The sequence below is a fragment of the Neopsephotus bourkii genome, unplaced genomic scaffold (genome assembly GCF_033783945.1).
Source record: "Neopsephotus bourkii isolate Nb327-2 ecotype Australia unplaced genomic scaffold, CSIRO-AGI_Nbou_v1 NB_1760, whole genome shotgun sequence".
Taxonomy (NCBI): Eukaryota; Metazoa; Chordata; class Aves; order Psittaciformes; family Psittacidae; genus Neopsephotus; species Neopsephotus bourkii.
Window position 1 is genome coordinate 11,656,499 of NW_026902234.1, and position 27,454 is coordinate 11,683,952.

At 39.3% G+C, this 27,454-nt stretch overlaps 1 protein-coding gene across 1 annotated transcript in view; it reads left to right on the forward strand.

Moving 5' to 3' along the window:
- EFNB2 (ephrin B2) overlaps positions 1-27,074 on the forward strand; it is a 46,249-nt gene extending 19,175 nt beyond the window's left edge. Inside the window, exons 2-5 of the mRNA XM_061377847.1 lie at positions 3,423-3,706; positions 20,065-20,157; positions 20,914-21,027; positions 23,197-27,074. Coding sequence (XP_061233831.1) covers positions 3,423-3,706; positions 20,065-20,157; positions 20,914-21,027; positions 23,197-23,579 — 874 coding nt within the window. The 3' untranslated portion in view covers positions 23,580-27,074. The remainder of the gene's footprint in view (positions 1-3,422; positions 3,707-20,064; positions 20,158-20,913; positions 21,028-23,196) is intronic.
- Positions 27,075-27,454: the final 380 nt, after the last annotated feature.

Genomic DNA, 27,454 nt, shown 5'->3' on the forward strand with positions numbered 1-27,454 from the left:
AAGTTTTTAATTAGTTGAAAGGGCATTCTGATTTTTGATTGGACTTTCAAAGCCAGTTCATTAACTTTATTTTTATAGATGCCATCCTGCAAACATATTGAGAGTGTTGATGCTACCCCAGAATGCTTACGTACATACATTTTAGTACTTGCAGAAATAAAGATTCAGGATTAATCCTGAAATCTTTGTTAACCTCTACCAATGCTGGGTGTTTGTTGTTTGTTTTTTTCCAGCCACAAGATTTTCAAAAATAAGATCGTGAAACAGTAGTCTTAATCCCCCTGGCATTTAATAAATAACTTCAGAAAATGCTTAGTATCCAGCAAATGGGTTATTTAAAGTCTTAAGGAAAATATAGTAGCAAAAGTACTACACAGATGTGGGAATAATAATCATGCCTACTACTAATTGGCCACTGTAAATTTTGTGATTGAACTGCAATGCATGAGGTGAAAATTTTATGTTCTCTCCATCCCTGTTTGTGCTTTACTGTTGTAAGGAAATAAGGCAAGTAAATTGGAAAAATATCTTTCTTGCAGAGGTCACAATCAAAAGTGCAAACTGTGGAAAAAAATTGAACACAATCAAGTTCTAAGATTAATCCTTTCATTTTCAGCCTTCTTTCTTTCCTAATCCCATCAGCATTAGATCCTGCAAGTTCAGAAACTCAAGTGGAAGGAGATATACCAAATTTAGTTCTAAAACTGCACAGACTTGTAGCCACAGCAAGAATATTCCCCTGCCATAAAGTCTAACAAGTGTATCGGTTTAAAGCTCTTATAAAATGTAGTTTTAGCTGTCTGTTGGGGGTGGTTCTGTCCTCTACCTTTTATGGGGCAATTCCTGGCTACTTAGCCAAGGCACACAAGTATACTTCCTCTCTGGTAGCTGTTTCTCTGAACGCATCCTGTTTGTGCTCAGAGTTTGCATGTGGAATGTATGCTGCTGAGGAATGTATGCCGCTGGTGCTTCACTACACACGTACATATATACACAAACCCTAAAATTAGGATGAGTGTTTTTTGTTTTTCAGGGCAGCTTTTAGGTCATATGAATTTTGTATTTTTTATGCATGGGAATCTAAACTGATTTAACAAAAAAGATTTGGTCTCTGAAATCTTGTGTGTTTCATATTACATATTCCCATTACATGAAGAAGAATTACTGGGAAGAAGAAGTATTTACAGCAGTGGGATCATACAGCAACCAGCCTTTATCCTGTCATGCAGATGGGGGAATACAAGTAATTTTTCTCACATAACACTGCTGTGCAGGAGCAAAGTAGAATGTGACTGTGGTCAAGATAAGGTGGAGAAGTCAGTCACAGGTGATAGAGGTTAGCTCAGAAACTGTGTCCCTTTTCTTTTTCCTGGTCAATCAGTCCCTGAGGAGAGCCTGAATCAGGATCCATGCTGCTCCCTTGGGAACATTTGCTGGCTGGGGTCTTTCTCCCACCATTTCCTTGGCATCCTTGCAGAGCTAGCCTCTCCGTCAGTCGTCGCTCACCAGTCCGGTGACTTGGAGGAGGATGCCTTCCTGCCTTTCCACCTTTCCCTTTGTTTCACCATTTCAGATTTTGGGAGGTGGTAGTCACTGCATTCTTTTGGCGTGTCCAAAAACTGGAGGAAGAGGTGCGGCTTCTCCTTGCCTCCAGTGCTTCTCAGTTTGAACAGCGATGGCCAAGCCTAGCTTCTGTAGTCTGGAAATCACGTTGCATGGCACAAAAAAGTGCAGTGATTTATACATCAACAGCCACTTTTCTTGCCATAACATTTCATTGTTCTTTTTCCCTAAATCTGTAATTACATGTCTTTGTCCTGCTATGTGCTGTTTAACAACAAATATAATTCTTGCACAGGCTTTGTGGGTGAAAATAATCCCGCTCAATTAGCAGAGATCATAAACTTGCATTGTGTGGGAGCAAGCAGTTTTAAATTATTAACTCAAAAGTTGGGGTGTTGCATTGTCATTTTCTCTAACTTAGTAAATTCTGCCCTAGCACTACTACATGCTGGTGGGCTCCTTCAGTCAAGCCAGAGACTGGAGGTCATCAGCGCCTACAGCTTTGTTCCGGTTGGGCTTAATACTCTTAATTTAAAGTTTCCAGGAAGGCTGCCTGTGAATAAGCTAGATTTACTACATGTGCTGTTTAAATGCTAGCAGTTGGAGAAGGGTGTTCATCAGGCAGCAGTTGTTTCAGTTGTTTTTTTCAGGCTGATTCTCCATTAAGGAAGATCTTTGAAAAGGCTGGCAGGCGGGAGAAAGAGGAAAGAAAGTCTTTTAGGTCTGTGCATTCGAGGATGTTGGCTGTAGTTCTAAAACACGCACTTCTTGGCCTTAATTGGAACAAATATATCTTGCAGAGAAACAAACAAACCTGCTGTGGCTTTTGTCCTTTTGAGAACAAGGCTTCTCGTTTTTTGGATAAATCAATATTATAAGTAATTATTTATATTTTTCTTTTGTGAGGAAGTGGTGAGGTTTGCCTCCTAATTAATACAAGTAGGGTAGATACAATATCGAGTCTAACCCCAAACATTAAAGCTCACTGCCAGTTCGTATAAGAAGTCTTCATCAGCAGTAAGGCAAAAGCACATGCATGTTCCACTTACAGCAGAAGAAATAATGATGGTAATAGTAGAGCTAGAGAGAAGAAATTGTAGCATAGCAGTCACGCTGTCTTGGAAAAGTGTTTTATCAGAAGCATGTGGGATCCTTGGGTCAGGTAGATCTCTGTCTACCCAAGGTCTGTAAGCATGATCCTGGTGAGTGACTGATGCTCCTTTGTTTTCCACTGGCAATATCAATCAGTATCTTAATATGTTGTTAAATTTTAATGTCTAAGTTGTTTCTCTTCCCACACGGCTGTTTAGGGGGTTTGAAAAAACTATTCTCGTCATCCTCCCATATCCAAAATTAGCAAAGTATGTGCAAGAATAGTAGAAATGTTACAAAAGCTGAAAAACAGGATTGTAGCTAGTATACCACCAGATGTTGTACTAGCTGCTGTAAATGGCCAAATGTGGAAGAAACAGTGCCTGCCAGAGACATAAAACCTAATAGAGTTCCCAAAGCTGGGATAAGGATTAGACTACTTAATCCATCTGTAATTTCCAAGATCTATATAAACATCTTGTTGACATTGAGTCAGGCCTAGATTATTAAGATCTGGTTTGCTCAGTCATTTTGGTTTTGGAAACCATGTATTTGTTCTTTTCTGTCCACTGCAATTGCTACTGTTCTGGATGTGATCTTATCAAGTGTCTCACATTTTCCCTTCTTCCCTCCCTCCTTCCCTCCATCCCTCCCCCCCTCCCTGTTTTTTTTTTTTTCTTTTTGTGTTTCCACCTCCTCCCCTCCCTCCCATATCTTTCCCATCTCCCTCCCATATCCTTCCCTCCCCTTTTTTTTTCCTGTTTCAGGTTCCTTCCTGGACAAGGACTGGTACTATATCCACAGATAGGAGACAAACTGGATATTATATGCCCAAAGGTGGACTCTAAAACAGTTGGCCAGTATGAATATTATAAGGTCTACATGGTTGATAAAGACCAAGCAGATAGCTGTGCTATTAAAAAGGACAATACACCTCTACTCAACTGTGCCAAGCCAGATCAAGATGTTAAGTTTACCATCAAGTTTCAAGAGTTCAGTCCTAATCTTTGGGGCCTGGAATTTCAGAAGAACAAAGATTATTACGTCATATGTAAGTTCAAAATTTCAGTTGTTGATTCTTTTAAATATAATTGTTCTTTTGTGTGTTGTCTTGTACATTACAAGCGTACTAAAAAGAATGTGAATGGGTTTGTTTGGTTTTTTTCCTTTGAAAATATTTTCTTGTCAGCATTATTTTTGACATTATTCCTGACTTCCATGGGGCCTGTCTCTTTTCAGCTTGGTTTGTGTAAACCAAATTAGATTGTACTTCTGCGCCTGTAAAGTGCTTCTCCTGTGCTTGTCTTGTGTCCTGTATTGACATTGAAAGTTGTGTGCTGCTAAGCCGTGATGTGTTTCCTGCTCGCAGCTCTGGTGACGAGCCATGCTATTGGCCTTACACTTGAATGCTCTTACACCAGGAGCAGGATTAGGTTGGCCTGGAGGTTCTGAGCTGAGGCATCTTACGTTGAGATGGCCGGCCGTTACTCTTAAGTGATCCAGGGATTCTAACAGGAAACACCTTTGGTCACTTTGGTGCCAACTTTGACCATGTAACTTCCCCACAAGGGTTACTTGTGGGTTCTAGTTGAGCATGACTAGCTACAGTCCATACCTGCCATGTCCGTATAATAGCTAGGAGGGTTCTTGGTCAAAACCTAGACCAGCATGATCTTGAATTTCCTCCATTTTCATGGGCCTGGTCTTGTAAAAACAATGTGTGGGACACAGGCCTGCATCCAGCAAGATAAACTTTGTGTGGGTTTTAATCCTACCAGGGATTTATAGCTGAAAACAAGTCTGGAGGTAACCACTGTTTAGTGATTCAAATTACTTATGATGTGTAAAGTTAATGATGTGAATCAGGAGTTAGCATAAGCTGAGACCTCAGCAGTACAACAATGATTTACATTAGTTTAGGTTTTGTCATTATAATACTAAATGAGCCCGCGGGTCTCGTTAAGCTCCATGGGGACTTCTGAAGTCTTGACCAAGGATCACCCGCAAGTAGGAGATGGACAAATTCGCTGTGCTGCCTTTTCTGCAGTTACTAAGAAGTAGGATTCTGGTTTATCTTACTTCATGGACTCACAGAATAGTTTTGAGTTGGAAGGGACCTTTAAAGGTCATCTAGTTCCCCTGAAATAAGCGGAGACATCTTCGACTAGATCAAGTTGCTCAGAGCAAGGTCCAGCCTGACCTTGAACACTGCTAGGGATGGTGTGTCTACCACCTTTTTGGGCAACCTGTTACCACCCTCCTTGTAAATAGCTTCTTCCTTATATCTAGTCTAAATCTACCCTCTTTTAGTTTAAAAACATTACTCCTTGTCCTGTCACAACAGACCCTGCTAAAAAGTTTGTCCCTGAACACATTTCTGTCACCTCCTTGAAAATTGGAGGGCTGGTAATTACTTTATGTAATGTCTGCCACTCTAAATATTTCTTAACTTCTTAGTTAAAAATAATGGTAATTTTACAAGTGCTCTGAGCAAGTACTTTTAAAATGGAAATGGAAATGCATTTAATATAAATAAATGCTCACTTCACAGTTATATGCATAATGGTACACAGACACAGCATAAAAAAAGTTGTATGTCACAGAAACTAAGAATTCACTGCATTAAATATTAAATACAGAAATTACTAAGTAACAGTTGTGAGAGAAAAAAGCACCATTTTTTTTTTTTTTTTAGGTTTGACAAATAGATCGCTTAATATAAGCACTTTCTGTTCAGTCAAGGGGTATATTGAAACCTGATCCCACTTACACAGCATTTAGCTTTGACAAAATTCCCACTGAAATCCAGTGATTTACCAGGGTAAAAACTGCAAGATTAGATGTGGAGAAATAGTCTGTAATCCCAGTGAAAATGTGTAGCATAAAAATGACCATGCTCAAATAGTTGCCTTTAATAATTAAATCTGTTCAGTATTGAGTGCTGCTTTTAAAAACATTGACAGCAGACCAGCTGTAGAGGAACAAATGGCACCGTTACAATTATTACCTGAAAATTATAGGCACAAATTGAGCTTTCTGATACCCTGTCAGTTCTGTCATGTCTATGTCATGGATATACCCAGAGAATTATTAAATATTTTTCATTTTCATTAATTTTGTGTAATTATTTCATTATAGCAGTAAGGTGTAATAGACGTTGCATTTCCTGGAAGATTACAGTATAGTGAGGTTGAAAGAACTTTCTCAGCCTTCAGCCTAATGCCTCAGAAATCACACTGGCCTTGCAGTAATACTGGAGTGCCTTAGAATGTTACGTTCCCTGCTCATTCTGGCATAATCAAATGGCTAATCTGTCACTATATTGCTAGCATACTGACTGAGATGCATCAAGGCTACCCATGCATTTTAATATGCTGGACAAAAAAAAACCCCAATCCTTAAAACCCAGCCATCCTAAAGCTAAAATGCTTTTCTATCATTCAGGGAGAAAACAATGAACTCAGTGATACTGGTCTCAGAAACACTAAGAGGGAAAACTAGGCCAGGGCTCAGCTAGTACACCATTTTACAGAGATACTGGAGCTGGTAGGATTTTAGCAGCTTGTATTCAAAAGCTCATGACCCTGACACAGCCTTGTCAGATGAAAGTTCTGGTAGTTAGGACATTTACTGTGATTTCTACTAGTAATATAATACATCTTAATCATGTACGCAAATCAGGCCATAAATCATTTGCATACATCTCTGTTCCCAGACTTGTAATTTAACAGGTGTACTGGGTCTCCCACCAACTCTGTCCCTTCTCCTTCCCCTTCCCGTTTCCCTTCCCTTTTTCCTCATTTTGTTGTCCCCTTCTGCTACCTCTTTTTCCTTTCCCTTTCCTCTTCCCCTTTCCCTTCCCTTTGGTAGTTTTGAGTTTTGTCTTGATTTGTTGTTTTTTGAGGGGTCTGAGGGTGCTATGAAGTGAAGGCAGTGATGCATTTCATGTGCCAGCTTTTGATTTTGAAGTGTTTTAGGATCTTGTATTCCCCTGACTAAGGGGCATGAAACAAACCTGACACAAGAGTTCACTGAGCCCAGCATCTTTGTAGTGCTTACTCTGTCTGTGTCTGTAGCCTAATCTCACGCTGTTTATGCTGGCAGGCTGTTGTCAGACCTTAAATGGTTTGTGCATCATCATGTACCTTTATCATCTTGCCATTATTTGAAAACACAGTTTGTTTTTCTAAGGTAATAGTATGGTTTGTGGAGCTGTATTAAACAGTAAAGCTTCTATTCAGATTAGGGTTAGTCATTTTGGGATGAGGAATTATAACACAGGATGAAGCAGCTTCCTGAACCCTGTGTACCTTTAGGGAAATATGACTGTACAGGAATTCTTCAAGCCATAATTTTTATATCATGCAGATGTATTCATGATAGGTATGTCAGAAGGAGATGTTTTCTGCTCAGTACTTCCCAAGGTCTAAGTGTGTAAAGATGCAACTTTTCTCATTCCACAATTCACATTTTTTTAAAAAGTAAAAGTGTAGATGAGTTTCTGATGCCTGTTTTCAGATTTAATGGTACTTTAATTCAAAAATAATCAAATCCATTTCTTGACAAAATTAATATGAGTATCAGAATCAAAAGAGTTAATTCTGTGAACAGCAGTACTTGGAAAGATGATACTGAATGGTATTGTGGAAGTGAATAAATGATGTAACAGAGTGTCCTGGCTTTTCTGTTCTTTGCCATCATCAATTTTTTGTTCCTGGGAAATTAATAGATTCATTTTCCTACAGTTACCTGATTTCTTTTCAGCAGAACTGGAGAAGGTCAAATGTACTTGAGATCTCAGAAGTATTAATGTTAGATTATCCTAAAATATGTGACCATTTAGCTAACATATCATAAGTCTCTAAGGAAATCTTTAATCAGATGTGTGAAGAAAGATACATCATGCCCAACAATATAAATATCTGTGTGAAGGGCAAAGTTAAGCACAAGAAGGGTGTGCAGATTTGCAACTCTGATGTTTGCATTAAAAAGTTTTTTTATGTCTTTGTATGGTTAGGGAATGAAGTATAATTTTCTGCTGTTGTGGATTACTTGGAATGAGCAATGAGTATCTTCTCAGTATTTGGGGATTGATCTGCAAGTACTTGGCTCATGGTGTAAGTGCTTCAGTGCCTCTCTCAGATGCAGGGAGGGAGATGTGTTAGCATAGTACAAGCATATATAATACGCCAAAGATATTTACTTTGGGTGAACAGGAGTTGTCCTGAATCCTTCCCAATCAAACTTGGCCTTTAGTCAGAGGGCACAGAGAGCACGCTGTGGTACCCTGGGTTTGCACTGAGGAAGTGCCCTGGGGAAGGGAAGCTTGCAGGAAGCTACACCAGAGGTAAGGGAGCAGTGCTGCTTGCCTTGGAGCACCCTCACGCCCTTGGCATAGCTTGGCCAAGCAAGCACATACTCTCCTCACTTCATCCCTTCTTTTGCATAAGTGAAATGAAGATTATGGGCTAGCATCATCAGTATTAAAAAAATTAACCACCTGCAATGAAGCCTGCACCTGTTTAAAATTTGTAAGAGAATGGCCTGAGCCTTGGGATGGGTTTATACATGGTCCTAGAAGAGTTTCCTCTCAAATGCTTGTTCTGCCTGGGCCCCATTAGCCAAGCTTGCTGAGCTAACGATGCCTTTTGGCTTTGGCATTGGCAAAATTGAATAAGCAGCTTTCCTTAAATGTTTTTTGTCAACCTTTTTCAAGTGACCCACTTACGTAATTGGCCTCTGGCTTAAATTAAAAAAACATACATATATATATATTTGATCCCTGACTGATTGAAAGGTTTATACTGGCTAGTAGCAATGCATTGTGGATAACTGCTTTAAGAGTACTGTGGCTTTTAAAATTGAAACAGTCATTCTGAAACTTTTGCATTAGCTGGGTTTGAAAAAAATCACAAGGCTTTTTATGTTTTCACTTTGTCATTCTGTTACAATTAAAGGGCAATAACTGTCTGAGGAAGAACACATTAAAGGACAATATAGATTGTGCCCTGAAATATGGCTCAGCTGGGAGGAAGAAGTCTCTTTGCATGGCCAAATAGATTTACATTAAAATGTTATTTCTGTATTCTAACCAAACAGTTTAAGTGGTGGCTAATCTGGCTGTATGGGCATTCTGACACCTCTCTGAGGCAGGTTTCAGTCCACAGCCCCCTGCAACCTCCCAAACACCTAGTAAGAGCTACCCAAAAGGAAACAGTAGGGTTTCATTTGTTTGGAGATTAATTCCAAACTAGCCAAAACAGGAGACAAAAGCTCAGAATTTCAATTAAATTTTTTTTTGCAGCAAGCACATTTTTCACGCTTTTTGTGAAAGACTCTGTGGACCCACAATCAATTGTTATTTTTTTGGTGGCGGTGGGTGGTAATGAAAGCCTATGTGATAATAGCTGTCCTGATTCCAGTTGTACAAAGATCACATTTTTTCTTTCCCCTCTCCTCCTCCTTCCTTGGAAAATTAGATAAATGATTTCTTTTTAGTGTAAAATGATATCCAGAGGTCAGTCTTTGACTTTGCTGAGAGTCTTTTAAGGGATATATCAGCAATACCACTTAGCTCTTGTTGAATGAAATATAAATACAGCTCAAACAAATAATATTATTGGAGAAAAAAAATCACTGTGCAGCTTCAGATTTCTAACAGAGTCTAAGACCTACAGGATTAATGGAGTCATGGTCCTTCGGGGTTTTGTCCCAGACCACATAGGTCTTGTAAGAGAATAAGGCTATTTTAGATTGATGGACTTTGTTCGCATTTGGTGCCATTACCTAGGCAATACCAACCGTTTATCTCCTTTAAAGTAGACAGAGATAGTTCAGCAGGAAATCTGTTATTATTTCTTTATTCCGAAGGGAATGAGGAATGCTTAGTTTTTTAATTGATGGCATCTAGTGAAAAAAATGCATTTATTCTCCCCCACATTCCCAAGTATTCCATATAGATACAGAATCAGATTAAAATGAAGAGTAATTATTCAGACTGGAAGAAGGAATTACTCAGGAAATACTCAGAAATTAAACTGGTTTTAAAATTTCATAGAAGCTGTTTGATATTTTTAGTCACTGTTTATTTTTCTCTTTTTTTAATAGTTCCTCATAATTTAAAAATATTGTAAATATTGGAAAAGCACGCTAGCATACTAAAACACATTTAACTCTCACTTTGTCCCTAAGTTTGGTGGTGAGTATTTATCTTATCAAGTGGGATCATCAGTCTTTATTTTATGTAGTTGCTCATATAGTATCTGTTACATATTACGGTATTTTAAGTCTTAAAATAAAAGGTCAGAAACTAAGTATTTACAAAGGATTTGATGAAACTGATTTTAAGTACTTGAAAATGTGTGTCTCATTAAAGTCTTTACATAGCTGGATTGGAGGGAAATGTACTTTGGTCTGAGAACTGTGTTAACTAAAACACAAGGTTGAAATGGTCGAAAAACAGGGTTAAATGTCAGCTTGGACCTTCTTTCCTGACTTTAGTCAATCCTGGAAGCTTTGGAGTAAGAATATTCCAGGATTTATTTCTGATAAATCAGACTATAAAACTAAGCTGGACTGGGCAGTCTTCCAGTTGCTCTTTTTCAGTTCCAAGGAAATCATGCAAATATTTCTGTGAGTAAAAGCAGGATTAGGCTTAAGGAGGTCTTAGAAGTTCTTGGAGAAGAGTCCGTACTAAGCTGATAAGGCTGTTTTTAAAAAGCATGTTCAGATCTTTGTTAGCATGATTTATCTGTTTTCTGTTCAGTAGATGAAGACAGCAAAAATAACCGCAGCAGCAGACTAGTCCTTATGTGCTCACTGAGCTGCTGTAAGAGAAACAGAAGTCTGAATCCAAATCCTGCCAGGGAAACCAAGAAGGATTTGTTTTTCAAGTATTTCATGTTAGCACATAAATGCATTAGTCCACAGCAGTGCAGTTAATCGCAGAATTGCAGAATGGTTGACTTTGGACGGCACCTCTGGAGATGATCTAGTCCCTTGCTCAAGTCCTTGCTCAAGAAGGCTGAACTGCAGCCAGTTGTCCAGGACCACAGTGTCCTGCTGAATTTTGAAGATCTGCAAAGATAGAGACTCCATTCTGCCTGGACAGCTGGGTCCAGTGCTGTTTCACCTTCACATTTAAAAAGGTTTTCTCAGGTTTAAACAGCCTTCCCTGTATTTCAGTTTGTGCCCATTGGCTCTTTTCCTGTCAGTGAGCACCACTGAGAAGGGTCTGGCTCTTCCTTCTTTACTCTCCTCACCAGCTATTTATACAAAGTGGTAAAATCCCCCTTAGCCTTCTTTTCTACAGACTGAACAGTCCCAAGTCCTATACAGATGCTTCAGTTCCTTCATCATGCCTTCTTTTCTCCAGACTGGACGGTCCCAAGTCCTGTACAGATGCTTCAGTTCCTTCATCATCTCCATAAGCATTTACTGGACTTGCTTCCTTAAGTCCATGTCTGTGTTGTGCTGGGAGCCCGTGTCTGCACCCTGCACTCCAGTTGTGGCCTCACCAGTGCTGTGTAGAGGGGAAGGATCACCTCCATTTGCCTGCTGGCAGTGCCCTGCCAAATGCAGTCCAGGAGGCTGTTGGCTGCCTTTGCTGCCAGTGCACACTGCTGGCTTATGGTCAACTTGGTGTTTGCCACGACTCCAGTGCCTTTTCTGCAAATCTGCTTTCCAGGTGTTTGGCCCCAGCCTGTGTTGAAACTCTGTTCCACCTGCCGTCCAGAGGCTACCACAGCAGATTTGGTAACAGAATAAAGACGTTCTTGAAAGAATTTATGTAGCAGAAGGAATTTATTTTTTTTCTTTAAAGAAAACTTAATAATGTTATACTACTAAAACACTAGTGAAATATTAAAATATGTATGAACATAATTATTAGAAGTATCAGTTTTCCTGTTTAATTACAGTTTTTCAAAATTTCACACACTGCTGGATTAACATTCTCATCCCATCGGAGTTTCTTAAAATGTACCGAGATGTGCCTATGTGATAATTTATAAAAAAAGCTAAACCCTTTAATTTCTTACAGTGAGTATTTGAACTAGAGGTCCTGTAGCACTTTGGAAAGTCACATTGCTTTATTTCAGCAATGTTCCCTCATTAAGTTTTGCTCCATGGGCATTCTAAAGCTCTAAACACAAACATAAGCATACTGCAATCAAAACAGTGCTTGACTTCTGATCATCTTTGCCAAGCACACAGTCATCCCATAGTGTCGTAATTGATCTCAGTACTAAGGTGCCAAACTCTGTGTTGCTGAAGGATAGTTAGATGATGTAAACAGCTTTTTGTGTTTTGCAATAAAGCACACTTTTGTTGTGCTTGATGTAAAAGCAGGAGATGAAGGTATTCTTTTATTGAAGCAAACATGTGGAAAATTGCTCTAGATTGTTGTAGTGCAGAGCATCTCCCCTGAAAAAAATGAGGTTCATCTATAGGGCAAACTCTGAATGTGGCACTTTATTGGGGTTACTTCTGGACTCTATGTGGTCAAAGCAAATAACATCATGTCCATCTAAATTGTTCTGACCATGAGACTGGCACATTTTTTCATCTATAGTGTTATATTCTAAACTGTCACTAGGCATTAACTCAGTCACTGGTGAAGTCCTACCACCTAGAGATGAACTCTGCCTCAAAATGATGTTTTCCACTTCAGTGCTACTCGTATAGCAATTACTGGGTCATTAATATCATTGCATGCAATTAGTGACAGTAGAATGAGCAAGAGGTTTGTTATTTATTTAATATGAACTTTCACTATAACCCTTCCTTATCCAAGTGCTACAGACAGAAAGCAGAGAGATTTTCAAGGCAGATGAACATTCTTCAATAGTGGGGTAGGGTTTGTGCAATGCAGAGAATAGGTCCTCACTTAATGTTAAAGCTTCTGCTTTTGTTCCAGCAAGCTGGCTTGTCATTAACAATAATCAGTGTAACTTGAATGCTAACTAATTCTATTAGTTCTGTTCAGCTGAACTGTTAAGCAAAGCTTTTTGTTGTTGTGGTCGGGAGATACTTCTCCCCGTCCATGACAGACTTGTGCCGGGAGAAAGGATAAACTTACGCAAAATACCTGTTTGTGGTTGGTGAAGTTAACTAGCTAGTAATCTGCTTTAGATGCATACTTTCTGATATACACTGAATACATCATAATTAGTGGGCTTGCATCTGCCACAGTTACTTCAGCGCTCTCAAATATATAATTTGTTTATGTAAACTAGAAGCAACCATGTGTGCAGTAGATCATTATCTGACATTTCTCAGAGTATGTGAAATACGGAGCTGAAATACTTTTAGAAATGCTTAACTGTAATGAAAGACTTAAATTGTCAGTCATAGGGATACAGTATTGAGACGCTTTTTAATTTTTGTTTAATCTCTAAATTACTCCAAGACAACTTGCACTGAAGCAAGTAGGTTTTTGTTGTGGGTGGATGCGGTGACCTTCTGTAATAGATAATAATTCAGCCAATAGTTTGCTGTTTAGTGCACTTCAGCTGTGGTATTCCTTAACCCAGAGATAAAGTGGTGCTGTTTATAAAACGATAAGCAACAGAAACTCGTCAGAGCTCAACAGCTTTTTTGATGCTTTCCAACTGTGTCTTGCTCGCTCTTTTTCCCTTTATGACTTTGTTGACATAAAGGACTTATTTATTTATTTACCACCTGTACTCTTGTATGATGCTGTGTCTCCCTGGAATTAATAAAATCATTCTGAATGTAGGATACTTTACAAGAACTCCATTCCTATTTTGTGCTTAATACTTGGGTGCTCCTTCTCAGTTGGATGGTATGAGGTGCTGGAAGGGAGAGTCTGTGGATTTTCAGAAGTGTGCCTGGAATTAACCAACTGGTATACAGTAGGGTATATTGCAGCACAGAACTGATTGCCCTGCCTTGCTTCTGTCCTCCACAAATGGAGACTTCTGTAGGAACTATATAAAGACCCTTGTATCAAGAGTCCCATCTAAGTACCACAAGTCGCACAATTTGCCTTTGGACAAGATACATTTTAGAGCAGTAGTTAGAAATGTTAATCACAAGTTTTCACTTCTCCAGGCAAGAAGAGGCCTTTTTTTTATTTACTTCATTTTGTTCTGGTTTTAGCTTAACTGGGGAGGGCATTGCTTACTTGTTGTGCGGAATATGATTTGTGGATACTGTTTAGATACAAATCCTGAGACATACAACATAGGACTTAATTTTGAAAAACAAGAATGAGAAGTGGAAAAGAAGGGATAATTCTTGCCCTTTTTTTTACATGAAACTCTTGCCTCGTATGTGGGTAGAGGGAGAAAAGGCTGCCTTCAACAGTATTCATAAATACTCTATAAGCTTTAGTTTAAGAGAAAAACTTTGATTTGAAGAAATGTGTGGAATAAGACTGGGAGAATGAGAGTTTCTGAGTGGCCTTTAGGTTGAGAAACTCAGAATCCTGCTGCCACCTTGACTTTGCAAGTAGGACAAATGAAAACCAGACGTTAGAAAACTGCAAAATTATTGGTAGACCATTTTTACACATTTTTCATGACTGTCTTGGTGTCCTAAATTGTATTAATTGAGCCAATTCAGCAGGTTTTAATCTTTTTTATTAAAGACTCTGTAAGTTCAGTGGAAAAGTTAGGATGTGACTTTATTGTCTGTAGATAGCAACACAGACAACACAGTGACAGTACTCCATGCAACTGTTCATAATGCATTTAAGTTTTAGCTCTTACAGTCCAGGTTTGGCACTGCTGATGGTTAAATTCTGGAAGACAATTTCTTCTTCTTTTTAGTCAAGTGAAGGGTTCAGTGTCAGTCTCACTACAAGTAAGGGTAAACCATTAGTGGCTGGTAGTAGAAATTGGTGTGTGTATCTTTTCTCTAAACTCTCTGCAGCTCACCCAAGCTTTTACCAAGTGTTTGCCAAGCTACCTGTTCTTTGGTGAGTGTCCTGAACACTTTTTTCCAGTTGTTTCAGATCTCCATGTAGGTCTGGCGTTCCTAGTAAGTGGAGTAAGAAAGAAAAAAAAATAATTTCATTTAATTAAAACACTCTATTACCTCAGCTGCCTTGTTCTTCATCCCTGACTGGTCTAGAAACACCTCTGTGTTGTGATTTGTGGTTTCGCAGTGTGTGATTTCTGGTATTCTTAAACCTGTCCCATAAATTTAGATAATTTATGGGAAAGAAGAAGTATTTATTTGGTGCTTAGCTAAGACAGTCATTAAAAAGACCAAAAGCAGATGAAAGCAGTCAGAGGACAAATGCACAATGCCTGACCAAAATAGTGTTCTATTACTTAGTAAAATAAAAAAACCCTCAAAAACTTTACATGCGCTTAGTAATCCTGTGAGTCCATATGAGATCAAGTGCAGCTTTGCTTTAAGAATAACTTCTTACTGCTGTTAGATCTAAAGCTTTCATGGATTTTTGCTGCTGTTCAGGCTCTTCCATTTCATTTCTAAACACAGCTGGGGAAAATTGGAGGCGGGTAGGGTTATCGGATTTTATTTAGCTCTGATTTCGAAAAACCTGTTTTCTGATGCTGAGTCCAAGCAGTATTTAAGGGAAAAAAACCACGGTGAAAACCACTACCATCAGACAGTACTGATCTACCCCAAAGAAACTTGTAATTCTCATTTTTCTATTAACAGGCCCATATCAGCAGCAATTAATTCTTGATGACCTAGTCAATGATATGCCTTTAATACATGGCCAAATGGCTTGTATTGTCAGCACAGAAAGGGGGGGGAGGGCTAAACCAGTTTTGCGTTCACCCATCAGTTGGCATCACTCATTCATTCTTACAGTCTGTGGAAACAGGAGAGGTCACAGGAAAACTAAGTATGATGTTCATAATTTCTTTCTTTAGCTATGTAGTGTTGGTTCAAAGGACGTAACATTTAATTTGCAAGTAGGTAGTGTTTCTCATAATTCTAAAACGTAAAAGTATGGGTAATAATCATGGCAGAATTATGAGGCTGAGATTTTTGTCAGCTGTTTTTTTTCTTTTAAGTAATTGTGATGGCATTTTTTCATTTTGTAATGTGGGTTTTTAGGAGTGAAGGAAGTTGAATTTTTGTGACTGTGCCTTCATTTGTAATCTCTTTGTGAATGAAAAGCTATATACAGGCACAAATCCAGCAGCTTAATTCTCCATCTGATTAGAGCAATGTTACCAACCTGATAGGTTGGAAACAGCCAAGATCCATGCAGTGGCTTAGCCTCCTGGGAGGCAGAGTAATAACAATCAAATGAAGACATATTAAAATGTAATATTACTTCCTTTCCATGGGGACTGTATAGGAGTCATAGCCAGGAACTATTCTTGTCAGCTGACTCTGTTTCACTCACTGATTCCCTGCCTCTGCGTTTATGACTAATGCATTTCGAACAGTAAATAACGCTTGTGAAGTTTTAAAAATAAACAAATGTAAAACATTATACATTGATTTACATGACTTGCAGGTTTTGGGGGTGGGGTTTTTTCTGGCTTTTTTTTGGCTTTTTTTTTTTGTCTTCTCTTTTAATAATGTATATTTTGAAGGAGTCAGAGCTGGAATGAAATCCTTTGGTCTGAATAATTTAATTTCGTCTTGTGTAAAGGAGAGGGTATGTTAAGGCACTGTTTTATGAAACTGAAAATATATACTAGCTTCTCGAGTAAGTGTGTATCAGCAGACTCTTAACCATAATTTCATAACTAGTCAATTTTTTTTAAAGTTGAAAACCCATCTTAAATTCCTTATAAAATGGCAGTTGCTGATGTGTTCAAGGAATGCAGACACACAGTGTCTGTGTACGCAGAGCTCAAGCATCATTTTTGATTGACTGCTGTGAGCATTGCCTATAAATTATGATTTTGTCAGAAAGTCTTAAAATTATTAGAGATTTTAGGGCAATTATATGTGTTTATTTGTAGGTGTGGATACACTGTCAACTGAATAATTTAGTGTGCTTTTGACTGTAATTATTAGTTTTGTAATTGACACCAGTGGAACAGGACAGGTCTCAGAAAATCAGAGGTACCTATCCATCAAAAGATTTAAAAGTGTTTTGCTACCTGTTTAGCAACATTGTACTTGAACTTAGTTTCTTATGTGGTGCTGTATTAATACAAAGTGGTGTGGGATCCTGAGAACATTTAATACTCATGAGAAACTGTGTCAATCATTAATGGTGTTTATTAATGTCAATATTTAAGTAGTATCTCCTGTTCTTAGCACAGGGCTGTGTATGATTGATTGCCTCTGTAAAATATATCACTTTTTAGACCTTTTTTTTTTTAATATGCAAGCTGTTCTTTTTTATGTATGTATATAAAAATAAACTGGAGGGAAAGTCTAGGTTTTGATCATACAAACACACTGGGGAGTAGCTGTCCATTTTAAACACAAGAAGATTGTGTTATGTTTCTGTGTTTATACCCAAAACTCCTATCACAGACACTGGTGGGGTTTTTTTTAAATATCCTTTCATTGTGAGTAGAGCTGCAGGTACAGGGTCACTTTGATGCAGAAGTGAGAGTGCAGTGGAGGAGCCTACATGATAGTGGGTATAATTTTCATTTGGAGATAAATACAGAAAGGCAGTGGCGAGTGTTTGAGGAATATTTTGTGCTCACTCCCTTGTTTGACTTCTGTACACTGAACTGTCAAGGGGCATTAGCAGTATGAAACTATATTGTCTCTGATGTCCCAGATTGCTGCTTTTTCTCAGTGCTGCTTTTCAAAGCTTGAAACGATGTGTTCAAAACTGCCCACTTTGTTCCCGGTACACTAGGAATATGTGAGGTTGTATTTCGATAGTCATAATAAATTCTGAAATGTAATTTTTTCCAGTGGCCTTGGGTAATTGTCGGTTTAATTACAGGGAGCAGCTGAGATGGAAACTTTGCTTTGTCACTGAAATGCTCCTCTTTGAAAATCCCCCATTCCTTGGGACGTGGCAGTCTGTACTCTGAGCTATAACATAGGCTTTTTGAAAACCCCTTGAAGAACAGTGGAAAAAGTGAATACTTCTGCAAATTCATTCATCTGACATCAAAGCTAAAGCATTCTTTTAGCAAGCAAGTGAGGCAGATTGAGCTTGCGTAGGCACACAACCAGACTCATTGTACATCTGGGCCTTCCCGTTTGGAGACTGTATTTGAAGTAATTTTGCATTCTTTTTGCCATCTTACTTTCTTATTCCGTACTGAGGTCAGACTGCATCCTCTGCATCTTATTGAGGTCTCCTGCTCTGTGGGTTAAATAGATAGGCCTTTAAAGAATAAAAAGGCATTGATGTTCAGAAGAAGCAGTACTCTATTCAATTAAAATCCAGTAGAAGTGTTTAAGGAGATGTGAGCCCCCAGCACCTCGATTAAAAAACGAACGAAGGGTAGCAGAAAATGTGAGGCAATGTCAGTGTTTATTAGTTGTACTTTAAGTTGATGCTCAGCTTTGGTATTTCTATTTACTGCTTTTTTTCCCCATGTCCTTGTGCTGGTACATTGGCAAATAGGTCATAAAAAACACTTTCAGCAAAGACACATTTGATTTATGTCCAGAACAGGTTCTTAGTATTGATTTTTTTCCCCTCTGGAAAAAAACGAAAGAAAACAAAACTATATGTCTCCATTATTTTCTGAGCATGGCAATGCAGTGGCACATTTCAGATGACCTTTTATCTTAAATAACTCAGTGTGTTCTTCTGTGTTTTAAAAAGCCTTTTTGCAAGTTGCAAAAAATAGAAAAAGAAAAAACGTAATTGCACATGTGGCCATTGTAATGTTTTTACAGGGGGAAGGAACAAGGGGAGGAACTTGGATGGACCACATATTAGGAGAAGGGAATTTTAGGAAAAGAAAGCACGATTTGGAAAGTTTGCATGGTGGCCGTAATTCGAGTTTGTCACAAAGGAGTCAGAAGTGGAACAAAAACAAGAAGTAGATCAAAGGCTAGGAAGCAGGGTTCAGCAGTATGGGGTTTATATCTTTATGGCTAGAGAGAAGATTAGAGCAAGAAAAATACTGCCATGGGGCTAGGAAGACATTGTGAAAGAAAAAGGAAGTACACATAGGTTGCATTTGAAAGAAAATCCCCGAGGAAGGCAGAAAAAGAAGGAGAGAGAATTAAAAACAAAGATACGAACAGTGTGAAGCCCTGGTTGAATTAGATCCCGAGCTGAAAGGAGAAGGGCGAAGGCAAGAAAGTGATGCTTAAACACCTTGCCACAGCCACGACAAGTAGCGAGCTCTGCTATATCCCATTTTCTATTTGTTTTCTCCAGTTGGTGGCCTGGTAATGGTGCATGTGCATATTGTACCTGTTTTATGTGTTTTGGGCCTTGAATAAACAGCTGAAAGAAACGACAGTGAAATTCCCACCTCCAGGGCAAGCAGAGTGGGAAAACCCCTGTTTCATTCCCTAACTAGAGAAGCCAGAGTCCACTGCTGGTGGACGTGTCTGCATTACCGCCATGACTGGGGCACCAGCACACGTGCCAGCGGTGGTTGGTGCCTGGAGTGGTGTGGGGTGGCTGCAGTGCCTACACCTGAGGAGCTGCCAAATGGTTTCCCAGCAGCTGGTGGGGTTTTGCAACCAAGAGTTGGCTCGGGCGGAAGCAGTGGCACACCCCTACACTGACTCAACATTTTGGATTCTCCGAGGGAGTTGTGCTTGGTGCTGGAATTGCATTACAGTGTCAGCTTGTGGCGGGGTTGCATGTTTCTAGCCAGTACCTAGATAAGAGTGAACAATAGAAACAGAGGGGAAAGCACCCATTTGTTTGTATGAGCTCAAAGGTTTCCGTGAGAATAGTGTGTTTCCCGCTGCCACCCGCCCCCACGGAGGCTCCCCAATGCTGAGAAAAGTGAGATTGTACTTTAAAATATTAAATGGTTTTCCAATCAGTGCAGAATCTCAGCTTTCACCTGGGTCTTTTGTATGCATTCACTTCTTCCAGCAGGAGATTTGTAATAGAGGAAGCAGGTGTAATGTGGTGATTATAAAGATATTGTTGAAGGGGAAAAAAAAAAAAGAGCTGAGTTTTCAGTGCTTTGCTCCTCTGAGCCTGCCAGGGCTTCGTTTTCAGCTGATTCCCATCACCTTTATAGCAAGGTGCTGTGTTTTCAGCCAAGCCAGTCAGTCAGTCAATTGTGCATAGAAAACGAAGGTTGCTGGGTAAATCTGAAAGCTTGATAACGCATTCCTCCATTTGTGTATATTGTATGGCTTACCAGTGTATTCATTCCTTTGGCTTCCAACATTTCACAACTTGCCATAGGTCAGCCTGAGAAACAAGAACAGGTCCTGGTAGATTGAAAGATTTCTGCTTTCAGACATTCATGTTCACATCACTTTGCCTGTTGATTTCCTGATTTTTATTTATTTTTATTTTTTTATTTTTCTTTTATTTTTGATCAGCAACATCAAATGGGTCTTTGGAGGGCCTGGATAACCAGGAGGGAGGGGTGTGCCAGACAAAAACCATGAAGATCCTCATGAAAGTTGGACAAGGTAAAGACCATCTGCTGTTTCATGAAATCACTTTGATCAGTCTTAGTGTCCTTTTACTTTTCAGGCTTCTTTTAGTGGTGTAAAACAGGGAGCCAACCGAGCCTAGTGCAGTCATTCCTCCCTTTAGTCTGAAAGCAAAGCCTATTTTCTCTTCCTAGGCTACTGACAGATTTCTATAGAAGGAGGGTTAGCATAATAAGATCTCTTCATTGGAGAGATCCCTAGAAGGAAAGGTCACCTGGGAATAGTGTGTTTCAGTCATTTTTATTTTTATTTTAAAAACAAAAGCCACAACTCTAATGCTCAAAATTATTTAAAATACGTGAAAGGAGGGAAGCTAATATTTCTATAGTTTGCTTGTTATGAATTCTGATTACAGAGAGGTTTTTGTTCATTGTCTCTTTCCACATATAGATAACCTATTGTGCTGGAAGAAAGAATTATTCTTCTAAGTAGAGGTTGGTTTAGTAGTCACTCAGCTTCCTTAGTTAAACTGAATGTCATCTGCAAAGCTTTTCTTGCCAATTACAGGAGTCCCTATAGTTTCTGCAGATGGCCTCACAATTTAAACCTCTGAAATAACTAATCTGACCATTTTGCTTTAAAAGGAAAACGACATTCTTGTATCTCCCAGTCCTCTGCATAAAGATTCTTCTGTTCAAAACCATTTGTGTCTCACAAGGTATTGAGAGCCAGTTTATAAGGCTCCGTACCATCAAGCACTGAAGCTGCATGAGCCATCTTTCTCTCCCCCAGATCCCAACTCGGCAGGGCTGCCCCGGCACACGGATCCCACCAAGCGCCCTGAGCAGGAAGCTGGCACCAATGGGAAGAGTTCCACCACCAGCCCTTTTGTGAAGGATCACTCAGGTGGGTATGGTGGCAGTTGCACCTGGGGTGAGGCTCCAGCCTTTGTCCCCAAATGTGTTTTATTTTAACATTAAAGTGCCAAAAAGACGATTTTTTTTTCATACTGAAATGAAGCAAAAGCCAGTTCTAATGCTCTGGTGGGTAATGTCTGGGAGCTGCAAGTTCTGGCAACAGCTGCTCTCTCCCCTTTTCTGCTCTGCAATAGAACTTAATTACATCTTGTGAGAATATCACTCATTTACAGGAAAGTTTTTGGACAGGACATTCACTGAGCAGCTTTACAGTGGTGACTGCTGCCTTACATTTTGTATTCTGGCAGATGAACGAGTCTTTCTGTCTTTCTCTTAGAATCATAGAATCATAGAATATTTAGGGCTGGAAAGGACTTCAGGATCATCCAGTTCCAACCCCCCTGCCATGGGCAGGGACACCTTGCACTAAGCCATATCACCCAAGGCCCCGTCCAACCTGGCCTTGAACACTGCCAGGGATGGAGCATTCACAACCTCCCTGGGCAACCTATTCCAGTGCCTCACCACCCTAACAGGAAAGAATTTCCTCCTTGTATCCAATCTAAACTTCCCCTGTTTGAGTTTTAACCCATTACCCCTTGTCCTATCACTACAGTCCCTAATGAAGAGTCCCTCCCCACCATCCCTATAGGCCCCCTTCAGATACTGGAAGGCTGCTATGAGGTCTCCATGCAGCCTTCTCTTCTCCAGGCTGAACAGTCCCAACTTTCTCAGCCTGTCTTCATATGGGAGGTGCTCCAGTCCCCTGATCATCCTCGTGGCCCTCCTCTGGACTTGTTCCATCAGTTCCATGTCCTTTTTATGTTGAGGACACCAGAACTGCACACAGTACTCCAGGTGAGGTCTCACGAGAGCAGAGTAAAGGGGAAGGGTCACCTCTTCCCATATAATACATTATCAAGTGGTTCTTGACAGCAATTTATAAAGTTTATTTCAAGGCATCTATAATTATTGTCCTGATCTTTTAACTGACCATATAAAGTCTACACTTGAGTGGCTGGACTTTCACTAAATTTAAAGATTTGCTTTTTTTAAATAATTATCTAAGCAAGATAAACAGATGGTTCCAAACAAATATCTTTAGGATGCATTGACAACGTTAGATGACAAGAAAAAACCTAACTCTTAAGACCCATGGTCTCTGGAAGATAGTTTGATGAATTGGAAATGCTGGAAAGCAAAACTTTCTGGCAGTTGATTCTGGGGTTTCCCCAAATGGCTGCAAGTTTTCCTTGCCAATTCTGTCATTAGTTACTGGGCTGATGAATCTTTGATACAGTGGTCACTGGCCAGGGTTCAGCTAATTCCTACAGAGGTTTCAAGAAAAGGTCACAGTTACGTGCACGTAGTAGCTGCAGCACTCTTCCACCTGTGAGTTAGGATCAAGATGTGTAAGTCCAACTTTTCAAGTGACAAAGGGTCAAGTGATCTTTCATTTAATTTTTATGACAAATACTATGATGGGGTGACAGCACAAAATATTCAGTAGAGACAGTATTTCAGCACATGAGCTTTTCCTGTCTACCAAATGTGTGGTGGTGTTTTCTTGTAAGTAAAATTTCAGGTAATACAAGCAGATACATGCCATAGCCATTTTGCCTGTCTCCCACACTGCCTCAAGCTCCTTTGTTTTGTGTGCAAGCAAGAGGAGTCCATGTAAAGAGGCACTAAGAATGGTTTAGCTTAAATCGATACTTGAAGGGTAAAATACCGGAAGAACAGTGTGACACTGAACAGAACCAGTTGGCCTGAGAATTGCAATTTCTGTGTTATTTTCCCCTGCAGTCATATCCCACCCCTCTCTGCTGCCTGGGGCTGGCCAGCGTCTGTTAAAAGATGCGGTGTGTATCAGAGGCTGCCTTGTCAGTGCCAGTCCTCGCTGCTGATGGATGATGATGTATGAAACAGGGTGGTTTGGGAGCAGCACAAAAGTGAGACCAACAGACACAAAGTCTTGTTTAATATTGATTGCTGACTTTGGCTGTTTGCATTTAGCTATCTAACAGGGTAATTGGTTTGTCAAAGTTTAGCTGTCAGTTAATTCTTCCCAGTGTTGCTTACTCTACACATTTTAAGCAGTGTAAGTGCATCGCAACATGGCAATAACTTTTGTTTGTTGTATTTCTGTTCTTTTCAGGATCTAGCACAGATGGCAGTAAGGCTGGGCACTCCAGTATACTGGGTTCAGAGGTGGCCTTATTTGCAGGGATTGCATCAGGGTGCATCATTTTCATCGTCATCATCATCACTTTGGTGGTTCTTTTGTTGAAGTACCGGAGAAGACACAGGAAGCATTCTCCGCAACACACAACAACTCTCTCACTTAGTACATTAGCCACCCCAAAACGCAGTGGCAACAACAATGGTTCTGAGCCCAGTGACATTATCATTCCTTTAAGGACTGCAGACAGTGTCTTTTGCCCCCACTATGAAAAGGTCAGCGGCGACTATGGACATCCGGTGTACATAGTTCAAGAGATGCCTCCTCAGAGTCCAGCAAACATTTATTACAAGGTCTGAGAAACACACAACCAACTCTGTGGTACAGTTGAGTCATAGAGGAAACTTGCTGGTCAAATGCTTTCTGTTGGAGTTTGTGATGACGCCTTGTGCACTAGCATTGACTCAAGCACAGGGGGGAGAAGGCGACAGCTCTTTCTTCAGGAGCCGACATGAGCTGGACAGCTTACCTAGTCTGTAGAATTCCTATCGGTGAAAAAGTATTCACTAAAAGCTGGAAGACTTTTATGTAGAAGATGCCCATTCTGATTGCTGTACTGTTTTTACATTCATCATCCTCAAAGCCATGTGCTGCAGGCATTCAGGCGTGTACAAAAGCCAAGGGAAGATGGAGTGATCTGTGGATGTTAATAGCTCTAGGCATCCTGGGAAGGTGCTCTAGGATATATCAAGCTTGAAATGCAATCTTCTGACTTTTTTGTGTCTCTCTCAGCACGTGCTGGATTTGTCACACAGACCTTGGTGTCTAAGTAAGACTTGTTAAAGTTCTCTTGCTTTTAGTCTGTCACTGTTCCATTTGTTTCTGTTATCCGGGGCTCTGCCATCCTTCACATGAGATTTCCTTTCACTCCACCTCCTGAATCACTAATGGAACATTAATGTTTGGAGATCCACGCTCCATCCATCTGCTTACAGCAGCCTCACTCGAATGGGTAACGCATTTATAGAAATCGTGTTTGATAGTAAGGAGCCTTCCAGCCAAAAAGTTAGGCTGTCAACAAAGTCAAGAGCAGGACTGGGTGATGAAGGGAAGGGCTGACTGCAGTTGCAGTTAATACTGCTGTCTCAGAAATAGAAGCTGGTAAGAAAAAAAGAAAATAAAACCACATTTAGGTAGTACAGCACTTTGGTATGCTAAGTTTTAAGAGGCAAGTAGGAGACACAGTAACACACGCAGTGGATTAGGGCTGCATTTGAAGGAATTAATGGTTATCAAATACCAGTGTGCAGAAAAAAAATAGTACCTTCAATACAGTAGAACAAAGGGGTATTGTTAGTAAGTGAACAAGCTTGGAGAGGACAAGACAATAGCAGGCCGCTGAGGATAGATTAGGGGAGGGCTGTTGTGGTACTGGCAATAAAGTATACAGCTTTGAAGCTGTAGCAAAAACGTAGTCTGCTTTGGATGACTTTTAAGCAGACTCAGCTGCTATACTGTCACATTCTGTTAAACACAGGGAAAGCGTTTAAGAAAATAACAGAGAGCAAACTGAGCAAGATGATTGTAAGCCAACAGGTCAAATGAGCTGTAATTCTGTCACTGGTGAAGTTGTGGAAAGAAAAAAACCCAAACCAACCAAAAACCAAACCCAAACTAAAACCCCAACACTTTCTCATCTCTAAAGTAAGAGAAAATTTCTTTCTGACTGAGCCTTTTGACACTTTGGTTTACTATAGTGCTGTCCCTGCACAGTGAGTTTAGGTACTGTGACTGACACAGCCGTTCATTGGTGCTCTGTTGAAAGTTAAAGCACATATGGCAAACCTCTTGCAGTCCGTAAGAATAAAATAAATTATGACACTGAGATGGAGAAGGAAGATAGGTCTTTATTTATAATAGGTGTATAGAACACAAGGGATATAAAGTGAGAGTTTTTCTTTCGTTTGTTCTTTCTTACTTTTTTTGTTTTGGTTTGCTTTTTTTACTAATATATATTTTGAGATTGCACAGAATCTACACCAGAAGATGTGAAATTCCTTTGCGGCAATTAAATAGTCTTAACTTGTCATCATTCTGCATATATATGTGTGTGTGTATACATAAATACATATATATGTCTTTATATGCATATATAAATATACACACATTTTTTCTCTAAAAAGAAACTGCTTCTGGGAAAAACATTAGCCATCCCAAAATAACAATGGGAGCATATTAAAAAAAAAAAAAAAAAAAAAGAGATAAATAATCCAAAGCATCTCATACGAGAAAACTACGAAATATAAGGCTCGAAATATCAGGAAGTCAGTGTTACTGCATCACATATTTAACAGTAACAAGGCGTGCCGGCATTTATTTTGTGTGTTGTGTTTTCCCTTGCCTTACAGACTGATGTGTTGTGTAGATTTCGTTGAGGTTCGTAGATGGGGGTTTCAGGTTAAAGTTTTCTCTTTAGCATGGCTGTTCCCTACAGCTCCCACCCTGGGGAGGAAATAAAAAAACTCTTACTTTTATATGTGCTATGCAAATAGACATTTCTAACATAGTCATGTTACTATGGTAACACTTTGCTTTCTGACTTGGAAAGAAAATGTAGCAACAGCATTTGGGGATCTCAGACCTCCAGTGAGCACCTGCAAGGAAAAAAAAAAAAAGGAAAAAAAGAAAAAATATCTGTCATAAAAATGATCACTCTCTTTGTTTCCTGAACCTGAAAATGATGTTGGGATGTTGGTCCAAAAGAGAGAAACAAAACAAAAAAAAAAATCCCAACCCATGTTTCTGTGGAAGGTTACCATGGTGACTAACTACAGTACATATGTAATTCTTTTCAACAACCCTTCCTTTCTGTGAATCCATCCATACAAGGTTCTCTTGTAAGTCATTAAGATTTTATTTTGGGGAGGGGGTGGACGGGGGAAGGGAAAAGATGGGTTTACTGATACTGATTTTTATTAAATCTATGCTTCATCAGTTGGCTACATTCTAGTTATGTACTAAACTGTGAAAAAAAATAATCAGATGAATTGCTCAAGAGCAACCTGCAACCAATTGAAAAGAAAAAAAAAAATGTACTGTGCGTCTGTTTTGTGTCTGGTGCAGAATTATGACAATCTACCAACTGTTCCTTTCTTTGACGTTGGTCCAGCTTTGAAAAGTTCCTGTAAATGCCTTGCTTGTATGATCATCCCTAGTCAACCGACTTGGAATTTGCACCATCATGTCTAAGTGAAGATGCTGTAAATAGGTTCAGATTTACTGTATATGGATTTGGGGTGTTACAGTAGCCTTATTCACCTTTTTAAATAATAATTGAAAAAAAATCCCACATGAAAACAAGACAATAATGGCTTTTCTTAACCAGATTGTGTATATAGAGCAATGTTGGTTTTTTATAAAGTCCGAGCAAGATGTTTTGTATAAAATTTGAATTTTGCAATGTATTTAGCTACAGCTTGTTTAAAGGCAGTGTCATTCCCCTTTGCACTGTATTGAGGAAAAAAATGGTATAAAAGGTTGCCAAATTGCCGCATATTTGTGCTGAAATTGTGTACCAGGTATATTTATTTAAGAATTTCTTTGTCCAGTTTGTAAGTAACACAGTATTATGCTTGAGTTATAAATATTTTTTTGTTTTGTTTATTTGTTTTTTGTTTGTTTGTTTCATTCTGTTTAAGACTAGCGGGTCATAAGTTTGAAATCTGCTTTAGTTCCACATTGCAATTAGTTCCCAGAAAATGAAAATTATGAAAATCACATTCCACATCTGTTTCAAACTGAATTTGTTCTTAAAAAAATAAAATATTTTTTTCCTATGGAAACCTTGCTTTTAAGTATTTTCTTCTCTGTTTTGTGATTTTTTTTTTCTTCTTTAAAAGATGAAAATTAGAAAGCCACCATGCCTGCTTCCCTTTGCGTGTCCTTTTCTCCCTCCCTTTCTTCTCCCCCCCCTTCTCTCCCAGCTCTCCACCCTGATTGCTAATGTTTATGGGAAAGAAATCTTATAATATACTGGCTTCTGTTAACCTACTTCTTTCCTGGGCTTTCTCTTACATATATTAGCAGATTTTACAAAACACATGGATCTTAACGCTCTTGGAATTCGGAGAGCTTTAGCACACAAGCAATTGCCAGACATTATGGAGTGGGCTTATACTGTGGGTAGAGTCAGAGATAAAAATACATGTGAAGCCTTCTGGGTGCTCTTGCTGTC